The sequence below is a fragment of the Bubalus kerabau genome, chromosome 23 (genome assembly GCF_029407905.1).
Source record: "Bubalus kerabau isolate K-KA32 ecotype Philippines breed swamp buffalo chromosome 23, PCC_UOA_SB_1v2, whole genome shotgun sequence".
Classification (NCBI taxonomy): domain Eukaryota; kingdom Metazoa; phylum Chordata; class Mammalia; order Artiodactyla; family Bovidae; genus Bubalus; species Bubalus kerabau.
In genome coordinates, this window is record NC_073646.1 from 27,650,803 (window position 1) to 27,661,951 (window position 11,149).

General features: G+C 51.1%; 1 protein-coding gene across 1 annotated transcript in view; it reads left to right on the plus strand.

Annotated features, from left to right (window-relative positions):
- Positions 1 to 10,084, plus strand: part of ITGAL (integrin subunit alpha L) — a 48,373-nt gene extending 38,289 nt beyond the window's left edge. The window contains exons 22-31 of the mRNA XM_055561510.1: positions 1,972 to 2,082; positions 2,487 to 2,566; positions 2,672 to 2,758; positions 4,277 to 4,352; positions 5,859 to 5,969; positions 6,218 to 6,274; positions 6,370 to 6,468; positions 7,112 to 7,207; positions 8,040 to 8,150; positions 8,640 to 10,084. Coding sequence (XP_055417485.1) covers positions 1,972 to 2,082; positions 2,487 to 2,566; positions 2,672 to 2,758; positions 4,277 to 4,352; positions 5,859 to 5,969; positions 6,218 to 6,274; positions 6,370 to 6,468; positions 7,112 to 7,207; positions 8,040 to 8,150; positions 8,640 to 8,810 — 999 coding nt within the window. The 3' untranslated portion in view covers positions 8,811 to 10,084. The remainder of the gene's footprint in view (positions 1 to 1,971; positions 2,083 to 2,486; positions 2,567 to 2,671; positions 2,759 to 4,276; positions 4,353 to 5,858; positions 5,970 to 6,217; positions 6,275 to 6,369; positions 6,469 to 7,111; positions 7,208 to 8,039; positions 8,151 to 8,639) is intronic.
- Positions 10,085 to 11,149: the final 1,065 nt, after the last annotated feature.

An 11,149-nucleotide genomic window follows, 5' to 3' on the forward strand; every position in this document is an offset into this window, starting at 1 on the left:
CTCTGTGAGCCTCAGATTTGTCAACAAGAGGTGAAGCTGGGGATGTCATGGGATTAGAGAGAAGGTCGCATGAGATAGAGAGTGTGACAGAGGCTTAAGGACCTGGGGACCAAAAAGTACACAGATTCCGGGAGATGGAGCCACCTTCCTCCTAAAGGTGACCAACGTGTTTTCGAGGAATGGCCTGGGTTTTTTTTTATTCCAGTTTTATTGAGATATAATTGACAGAAAGCACTGTATAAGTTGAAGGTGTACAACAAGAAAAAAGTACACTCACAGTTCATGCAACCATCCCCCCATCTATCTGAAAAAGTTTTCCATCATCTCAAAAAAAATTCTGTACCCACAAGCAATCATTCCCATTCCCCACTCTCTGCCACTGGTAACCTTTAATCTATTTTCTGTCTCAATGAATTGGCCATCTCTAGATATTTTGTATACTTTGAGTCATACAATATTTGTCCTTTTGTGTTTTATATCACTTAGCATAATGTTCTTCGCCTTTGCCTAATGTTTTTGAGGTTCATCCCTGGGATAGCGTATGAATTTCATTCCTGTTTAAGGCTAATATTTTATCACAAGGATATAGCACATTGTGCTGATCTGTTCATCTGTTGATGGACCCTTGAGTTATTCTTGTACAGCAACATTCACTGCTTCTTTTTGAAAATTGTTATTTATTTTTTTAATAGCTGCATTGGGTCTTTGTTGGTGCGCGCGGGTTTTTCTCTAGTTGCGGTGAGCAGGCACTCCTCTTCATGGCAGTGCGCAGGCTTCTCATTGCGGCGGCTTCTCTTGTTGCGGAGCACTGGCTCTAGGGCATGTGGGCTTCAGCAGATGTGGTGCACGGGCTTAGTTTCTCCTTCACATGTGGAATCTTCCTGGACCAGGGTTGGAACCCATGTCCCCTGCATTGGCAGGCAGGTTCTTAACCATTGGACCACTATGAAGTTCTGAGTGCTTCCTTAAGGGACACATCGTAGAGTGATTAAGAACTTGAGATCTGGAGTTAAACAGACCTGTGTTCAAGTTCCTACCTGATTCCTGTCAAGGTTACCTATTTATGAGACTGTGGGAAAGTCACTCGACTTGCCTGAACCCTTATTTCCTGTCTAACTTTCTTCCCAATCTAAGCTGAAATCTGTCCCTTCCAGACAGTCATGAAGATAAAGGGTTTTGTTCTGCTTAGCCCAGGATCAAGTACATTTTGGAAACGATTACTGAATGTGTGGATGTAGCAGCGTTTTAACTCTCCTGTGATTGTACCTCAATTCACTGAACCATTCCTCTCTTTGGCTTGTTGGATGGCTTCCAGTTTTTCCCTAGGAAAAATAGTATTGCAGTGAACATCTTTTTTAATATTCCCATGCCTTTATTTTTTTCCCCAAACTTTAAACTTTTTATTTTGTATTGGGGTATAGCCAATGAAAAACATTATGGTAGTTTCAGGTGAACAGTGAAGGGACTCAGTCATACATATATGAACATCTTTTTAAAACTTTATTTATTTGGCCGCACTGGATCTTCATTGCTGTGTGTGGACTTCCTCTAGTTGCGGCAAGCAGGGGCTACTCTCTAGTTGCGGTGCTCGGGGTTCTCATTGTAGTGACTTCTCTTGTTGGGGAGCCCAGGCTCTAGGGCGCACAGGCTTCAGGAGTTGAGACGTGGGTTCTAGAGCACCAGCTCGGTAGTTGCAGTGCACAGGCTTTGTTTGCCCCCCCCGCAAGTGGGATCTTCCCGGACCAGGGATCGAACCCACGTCTCCAACATTGGCAGAAGGATTCTTAAATGCTGGACCACGAGCAAAATCATTACAGTGAACATCTTTATACTGAATTCCTGATTCTTTGGCCCCACCGTTCTCTACACGTGCCCTGGCAGGGAGGAGGTGGGCCCTGAGAGGTTAGTGGCCTTTGGGGAACTCTTAGCTTTGCCCACTAAAAAGCTCCTTCTCTCGCGTCTCACCCCCAGCCCCACAGCCATGTACCTGTGGGCTGCGAGGAGCTCCCTGAGGAGGCCATACTGCACAGCAGAGCCCTGTCCTGCAATGTGAGCTCTCCCATCTTCAGAGAAGACAGCATGGTGAGTGCCTCCAGCCCCCAGGAGCCCAGCGGCCAGGGGCTGTAAGCTCAGGAGGGGAGGGAGGGAGCTCCTGGCTCTGAGGGAGGGGAAGGTGATTGACAAGGCCAGGTGTACCCCACCCCCTACCCCCAAGAGAGTGTGTGCAGAGGTGTCCTGTGTAGTGTTCGAGAAGCTGGACTTTGGAATCGGAGAAACCCAGGGTTGGGTCATACGTACTGTGACCGCACACACACGACTTAATCACTCGGAACCTAGGTATCCTCATCTCTACAGTGGGGATGAAGTACCCAGCCCAGGGAGGTTCCTATAACTATGGCAGTGGGCCCATGGGGCTGTGAGGGGCCAAGGCAGCCCCCTGAGGCCCAGGCCCCCTCCTTCTTCATACCCCTCTCCTCTCCTGCCAGGTTGATATCCAAGTGATGTTTAATACGCTGCAGAAAGGCTCCTGGGGGGATTTTATCAAGCTGCAAGCCAATGTGAGCTGGTGAGCAGATCCCCACCCGCGTCTCCACCCGCCCTTGGCCTCAGACTGTCTCACGGTCCTGGCCAAGCCGTCTCCTAACACTGCCTTCTATCCTGCCCCCTGCAGCGACAATGAGGACTCAAGCCTCCTGGAGGACAACTCGGCCACCACCAGCATCCCCGTCATGTACCCCATCAACGTCCTCACCAAGGAGTGAGTCCTGAGCGGCCACCCCGCCTTCTCCTCCCGCCTCCGCCTCCCCACCCACGGCCCCAGCTTCCTCCCAGGGCTGCCCCTCCTCCCACCCCCTAGAGGCCCAGGGGTGATAAGAACTGATTCCAGCCACAACCCCAGCAGATTTCAGTACTCAGTAGAGCGAAGGCCCTTGGAGAGTTCTGAGTCTGAGTCAGATGGAAACTTACTAAACTGGTGTCTGTTACCTTCTGCACCAGCTGCAATGCACAGCTGGGGACTTTCCCGGGAGCTTTCAGTACCTCGTGGGGCAGCCATTTGCCTTTGTCCCATTTACTTATGAACCATGAGGCCCAGAGAAGGGAGGAACTTGCCCAGAGTGGACAACTACGAAGTACTGACCCCAGGATCTGAACTTGAGTCTGTCTGACTTCAAACCCCAGCCAAGCTCTTTACTACTTCCAGCTGTGCTCGATTCCCTCTTCCCCGGGGCCAGCAGAGCTAGAAGAGATAGAAAAGTTTTCACCATGACCCTTGCCCACTGAGACTTTATGGTCAGGTAGGAGAGCCCAAACTCATGTACACGCAGAGGAAATGAGTTTCAGAATGTTGTGGTAGGAAGGACCCGTAGGGCTCACTTGTTGGATTTTCTCGTTTACCAAAAGGGGAGGAGGCCAGAAAAGGGAAGTGGCATTTTTAAGTCTGAATGAGATAAGGACGAGGATGGTGTCTGATCCGGCATCCCTGGTGCTTTTGAATATAAACACCACACACAATGATGTTGTCTGAGGCGTGATATGGAATCAGAGTCAGGAAAGATGATATGGACTGGAGGAGACTTGGAAGGAAGGGTTGGTGGGGAACAGGGGCTTGAACTGGGGTCTGGAGGATGGGGGTGGAAGTGATTCAGATCTGGGCCAGGAAGGAAGGCATCCGTGGTTATCAGAGAGACAAGTGGAGGGGGCAACACGGAGGCAGCAAACAGTGGGGCCGATCCAGGGAGCAAGGAGTGGGCAGGCCCAGAGGCGGCAGGTGTGAGCGGGGAGCAGTCAGCAGGCAGACCAGGACACAAGCAGGTCTGGCTGTGGGGGAACACTGGACCTAACTCGTTGTGGGCACCAGGGAACCACTGATGGATTCAAAGGAAAAGCATGACAAGATTAGGAAGCTCATTAGAAGGATGGAGTGGGGAGTGGTCCAGAGGCTGGTGTAGTTCTCTAGGAGATGAGCAGTGGGGTCCAGAGGACAACGGAGGCCCCAGCGAGGTGGCCTCTAGTGGGGAGAACACAGCTCCAAAGGCCACCCCTCTGTGATCCTGCCCTGGTCCCCCACTACAGGACTCTGAGTAAGACCGACCCCTTCCGTGAGCCCGAATTTCCAAAGGGCAACAGCAGAGCAGTGTTGGGATGATGTGAGACCGAGCCTGCACCATTTCTAGAACAGTGGCTGGCAACTCCAAGGCTTCCCCTGCCCGGGGCCCCCCGCGTGACTGGTTTGCTGTCTTCTCCATCGTCTCCAGCTGCTCCTCTCTCTCCACAGCCAGGAAAACTCCACGCTGTATATCAGTTTCACCCCCAAGAGTTCCAAGATCCACCATGTCAAGCACATTTACCAGGTATGAACCTCAATGTGAAAGAGTCCTTAGAAGTGCCAGGCGCAGCCCCATCCCAAGAACTAAGTATGCAGCAGAGACCAACTAGATCCTGTCCCTAAAGGACCCCAGCCCTCCACCTTCTGTGATCCTTTCCTGAAATGCTCCCAGTGGCAGCATACTCATCAGCTCCTTTCCACCCCTGGATAAATTGTTTCTGGAATCACAGAACTCTAGAACCCAAGTACTCTAAGAAAGAACCTAGTTTTTTGAGTTTTGTTTTTATATTTAAAAATGTTTTTTGATGTGGACCATTTTTAGTCTTTATTGAACTTGTGACTATATGGCTTCTATTTTTTGTTTTGGCTTTTTGGCCCTGAGGCATGTGGGATCTTAACTCCCTGATTTGGGATCAACCCGCACCCCTTACACTGGAAGGCGAAGTCTTAACCACTGAACCACCAGGGAAGTCACTGATTTGTGGTTTTTGTATTTATTTTACTGAAGTATGATTGATATGTGCTTCCCAGGCGGCACTAGTGGTAAAGAACCCACCTGCCAATACAGAAGACATAAGAGATGCAGGTTAGATCCCTGGGTTGGGAAGATCCCCTAGAGGAGGGCAAGGCAACCCACTCCAGTATTCTCACCTGGAGAATCCCATGGACAGAGGAGCCTGGCAGCCTACGGTCCATAGGGTCGCAAAACTTAGTGCGCACTCGTGCATAATTGATTTCCAATGTTGTATTGCTTTTTTGGTTTTTTGAAATAGAAAATTACCATTTATTTTAAGATTCAATTATGTAGACATTTGATCTGCTAATTGTGTTCTCAGGTACGGAATCCAATTCATGTCTTTCAGAGAGAACCTAGGTTTTTGTTTGTTTGATTGTATTTGTTTTTGCCTCAGGGCACTGCTTGCAAAATCTCAGTTCCCCAACCAGGGATTGAACTTGGGCCACAGCAGTGAAAGCCTGGAATCCTAAACACTAAGCCCCCTGTGAGCTCCCAGGAAATGTTTCTTAAATCAATCCAGTGCACTTGCCAAAATGTCTTTGCCAACCTGCATTGTGCAAATAATTTTTGCATCCATCCTTGTTAAATGTCCTTCCTCTTTCACTCATTCAGAAAATAACTCTTGCGAGGCTGGTTATATGCTGAGTACTATGTCATGGCTATACGAAGTGCACGTGAAATGATCCCCGGCAGCTGCCCTCACACAGCTCACAGTCTAGGGGGGATACACACACACACACAAGCAGATGGTTTACTATATTGCTGGGGAACAAAAGTGCTGTGGGGGAGTCAGCCAGACCTTCAGGGATGATGTCTGAGCAGTATCTTGCAGGATGGGCAAGGGTAGGCCATATGGAGGAAGCAGAGAAGAACCCAAGCTGTAACGGTGTGAATGACCATGGCCCGCTGCCTAATGAAGAGGGGGGTCCTTGGGCCCCAGCCAAGGAGGATTGGATCTGGGGTGACAGTTGGGGTGGCATTCAGGGCTCTGCAGCCCCTTGTCCTCTGTACCAGGTGAGGATCCAGCCTTCTAACTATGACAACATGCCCCCACTGGAGGCCTTGGTTAGGGTACCACGGGTGCACAGCGAGGGGCTCATCACCCACACGTGGAGCATACAGATGGTGAGTCAGCCCAGAGGAGGGAAGGGCATCCAGGTCTGTGAGGGGGAGCTCCTGATGGGGAATGAAGGGTGACAGATGGGTAGAGATGGTAGTGAGACTGATTGAACCTGCCAAGAACCAAGGAGGGGAGAACTGGGAGACAAGGTGGTATCTGAGAGGTGAGGAGGAATGATGGATGGGTCTGGGCTCAAGGGGCCAGCATCCTCTCAGCTCTGGACTAACTGAAGACCCTGACTCCTCCTTCCCAGGAGCCTCCAGTCAACTGCAGCCCCAGAAATCTGGAGAGTCCATCTGATGTGGCTGAGGTACTGGCCGTGACCTCAGCAACTGAGGCAGGGGCTGGGCAGGGGGTAGGTGGGAAGAGACCTCCCTGACCCTCTGCTTTCCTTCTTCTTGTCAGTCTTGCTCGTTTGGAACCGAGTTCCGCTGCCCAATCGACTTCAGGCAAGAGATCCTTGTCCAAGTGAACGGGACGGTGGAGTTGAGGGGGACGATCAAGGTAGCAAGCACCCGCTGGCCACAGACCCCAAATGGTTGGGGGGGTTGGGCTCAAGAGGTGAGGGTGGGTTCTCCCAGCAGACCTGCCTTTTTTTTGTTCTGTCTTGAGGAAATGTCCCCGACATTTACACAGTTGCAGATGAAAGAGGACCAACATTTGTTTAAAATTTGCAGGACTGTTTTCATGGGCCGACTGATGGTTCTTAGGGCTTCCCTGGTGGTTCAGACGGTAAAGAATCTGCCTGCAATGCAGGAGACCTGGGATCCATCCCTGGGTCGGGAAGATCCCCTGGAGGAGGGCATGGCAACCCACTCCATTATTCTCACCTGGAGAATTCCATGGACAGAGGAGCCTGGCGGGCTACAGTCCATGGGGTCTCAAAGAGTCAGGCACGACTGAGTGACTATCCCTCAGTCACTCACGGATGGTTCTTACAAGTTCTTTGTAGGAAAAACCTCCTTCCCACAGTAACGAGCAGCACGTTAGGACACTCCAGGAGAGTGGAGTAGAGACAGCGTGCCAACCAGGACCCTTCCACTGCCTCTGCCCCTTGAGTTGCACTGGGGGGCAGAAGTCAGGGGGTCCTGAGTCCTCCTTCCCTCTGGCCTGATGGCTGCCCCTCCTGCACCCCTGCCTCCCACAGGCCTCCTCCATGTTGAGCCTCTGTAGCTCCCTCTCCATCTCCTTCAACAGCAGCAAGCACTTTCACCTCTATGGCAGGAACGCCTCCATGGCCCAGGTATCTCTGCCTCCTCAGAAGACCCGGGAACAGGGGAGAGCAGAGGGGTGGGAGGAGCCCCAGGGCAGAGCTAGGGAGCGGAAGCTGAGAGTGTGGGAAGCCATGGAGGAGAAGGTTGGGGCTTTAATGCTGTAAGAAGCTCCTCTCAGCCAGAGCCACGGGCCTTGGCACAGCTCCCCACCACCGCTGGTGGGCAGACAGACCAACCACAACGCCAGGATGAGTTTGACGGCAGCTCAGCCAAGGGGCCGCTACCCTGCAGGCGGGGCACAATGGGAAGGTGCTCTGGGCAGAGAGAGTAGCACGTGCAGGGCCCAGCTTTGAGAGAGCGGGCGAGGTGGGTTTAACAGCAGGAAGCTCAGGGACTTCGCTGGCAGTCCAGTGGTTAAGACTCCACGCAGCCGATGCAGGGGGTGTGGGTTCGACCCCGGGTCTGGGAGCTGAAGAGTCCACAGGCTGTGATGCATGGCCAAAAAAAGGAAAAAAATAAAAATAAGTAAGAGCAGAGAGCTCAGAGCAGAAGGGAAGGGATAGCTGAAAAAGTAAATAGAAGCCAGATTCCGGAAGGCTTTGAGTTGGGATTTCATCCTGGGACTGAGCGAAGCCTTTTAAGGGCTTAAGGGGGGGGCCTGAGGTGCAGGTTTGCTGGTTCATTACAGTGGCTGCAGTGGGAGATGTACTAGAGAGGGAGGGTCTGGGCCCAAGCCCCATGCTCTGCGTGACACAATCCAGGTGGGAAAAGCTAAGACCTAGGGTCTGAGGCCAGATTCACACGTCGCATCCAGGATGGGAACAGCTTCCTCCCCGCATTTCTGTCTCTCCTCTCCCACAGGTTGTCATGAAGGTTGAACTTGTATATGAGAAAGAGATGCTCTATCTCTACGTGCTGAGCGGAATCGGGGGGCTGTTGTTGCTGTTCCTGATTTTCATAGCTCTGTACAAGGTAGGAGCTTCTGGGAAGAACGGGTACCCAACCAGGCCATGGAAAGCAGAATTGAGTGGAGTCAGGGAGCAGAACACCAAGACAAGAGGGTATTAAAGCCAGAAGGGACATCAGCCTACTCCTTCTTCTACAGATAAGCCTGCTGAGGCCCAAAGAGCAAGCAAGACTTGCCCTATCCCTCAACAAGCACTGGCAAAGCCAGACCTGGGTACCCAGGGAGAAGAAGAAGGAATCTCCCGTGTATTGAGGGCCAGGCACTGATACAGAGGCACAGACCACACACATGGTCCATGCCTCTGAGATGCTCCCAGTCTCTACGGCAGACGGACGTGAACGTGCTCTGCAGCCTGTAACACAGGAGCCTAACCTAGGCTAGGGAAGTCCAGGAAGGCCTCTCAAGAGAGGTGGCCTTTGAGTTGGGATTTGAAGGATGGATAGAAGTTAGGGCTCTGCTGGCTCTTTGTTCACTCCAGTGTTGTCTTCCTACAGGTTGGTTTTTTCAAACGGAACCTGAAGGAGAAGATGGAGGCGAACGTAGATGCTTCCAGTGAAATCCCTGGAGAAGATGCTGGGCAGCCAGAGTTGGAGAAAGAGTGCAAGGACTCAAGCTGCCTGGAGCCCCTCCAGAAGATGGATGAGGACAGAAGTGGTGGAGATTGAGGTGCAGCCCATATGCAGAGGGCCCAGGACTGGACTCGGGGTGCCTGGTACCAGGCTGCCTCTACCTGAATTTCACTGTGTGTTCCTGGGCAAGTCACTGCTCCTCCATAAGCCTCAGTTTCCCTATCTTGAACATGGGCCCTTTCCTGCCTGCCTCCTGTGCAGGCTTGTGCTAAAGATCCACTTAGGGGTGCACCAGGAAGGCCACAGGGGTGAGGCCTTGTTATCATCACATGTCCTGGTTCCCACCGGCCCCTGTTAGTTTCCTCTCCCGGAAGAGAACATCTGATCTAAATTTAGAGAAATGGTCATCTCAGGACCTAGTAACTCTCCAGGCTGTCATATCCACCTGTGCCTGGATGTCCTCAGGGACCTCAGACCACGCCCCCCTCCCCAGAACCTCCCTCTGCCTTCCCTGGAATCCTGTCAGCTTTTAATTCTCCTGCCAGAGCAAATCTCTTCTGTGTCACTACATTGCTCCTGCAAACCCTTTGACTAACAACCAAATTCCTTAATATGCCTTCCAAAATCTGCAAAATTGGGCCCCTGTTTCCCTCCCAGACTCTTCTAGAAATGTCCCGCCTTCCTTCCTGAGGTGACCAGCCTTTTCACTTGCATGGCTCCTTACTGGCTTACTGCCTTCACCCAGACTCTTCTCACTTCTCACTTCAGACTCCTCTCACGTTCCTCCTGCCTAACTCTCAGCCTTCAGTTCTCAGCTCACACATCACTTTCGCAAAGCAGCACCACCCCCCCAACCTCAGCTCAGTTGGGTTCCCATGTTATATACATGCCTACATGGCCTGTACTTGTTCTGCATAGCACTGATCATATTTGTTAATTGTTAAATGATTTACTTCATCTCTGTCTCTGAAATTAAACGATGAACTCCATGAGGGTGAGGATCATAGCTGTCTTGTTCACCTTGGGACCCCTGGTGATATCACAGAGCCAGATACATAGTAGGTGCTTGGCACAGTTTCACGGCATTAGTGAGGGTGCCCGTGGGAAGACAGGGAAAAAAAGTTTGGGTGGGCCCCCTGGCAACCTCATCCACTGAGGCTCAGCCTTCCCCAGGCACCTGCCTCCTCATTCCACAGCCCCCAACCCCAGCACCCCATCACACCCTACCATGGCCCCCGCTGTGAGATTGTGAGCTCAAAGATGGAAACTATGTCCAGTGACTTGGCTCCCAGTGTCAACCACAATGCTTGTATGTATTTAGCAAATAAATGTGAAACTCTGGCCAATTTTGTGATGTTTTTGCACTGGTGTAACATTCCAGCCTGACTCAATTAAATGTACATTTCTTCCTCAACCCTTCCACTAAGTGGGCCCAAAACAGTCAGATTTTTTTTGGTTGTTGTTTTCTTTCCTTTCTTTTTCTTCCTTCCTCTTCCCCTTCTTCCTCTTCTTCCCCTCCTTCCCCTTCTTTCTTGTTTTTTTGCCATGATGACCCTCAGAAACTGACTTGTGCCTGATATTGTGAGTTAATTGAAGAGAAGCAGCAAGAGGGACTTCCCTGGTGTTCCAGTGGCTAAGACTGCACTCCCAATGCAGAGGGCCTAGGTTCAATCCCTGATCAGGTAATAAGATCCCACATGCCGCAAGTACAGATCCTGTGTGCTGCAACTAAGACCTGGCACAGCCAAATAAATAAATAAATATTTTTTAAAAAAGAAGAAGCAGTGAGAGAGGCACAGAAAGTGAGGAACAGCTTAGGGAGAGGCATTGAACATTTATTAAGCTGTGACAATAGACTTTCACTGACATTAACCGCCCCCCCCCACCATGCCTTTTTTTACTTGTTGCTTGGAGATTATTTTCCACTGGGTACAAGGCAAGGGTTATGGGACATCAGGAAGTCTCTTGTGTGGCTTGGATAGTAAAGGGTGGGGTTCTCTCAACTTCCTTCTTGGTATTTTTCTGTTTTCATATTAAAAGCCCAACTGTCTCTGTGGGTTGCAGTCTGCTTAATCTTGGAGAGGGGATGGGAGAGGAGGGGTCTCTGATGAGCCTGTGCCTTGGAAGGAGGTCTGGTGGCTGCTGGTGGTCACTCAGGATTGGAAGCTGCAGTTGGTTTTGCCAGGCTGCTACATCCCCATGGCTTCCCGAGCAAGGTCACCGGTGATAATGCCAGTGGATCCTGGGCAGATTCCGAGTGCTTGATGGCCATGAGTGGGAGAGCAGGCTTCCCAATAAAGAAGCTAGCTCACCAGTATCCCAGGTCGGCTTTGGGGAAACAGAGGTGGTAGACAACCCCTCTTTTAAATTTTATTTATTAATTTATTATTTTGTCTGTGCTGGGTCTTCGTTGCTGCGCATCGGCCCTCTCTAGT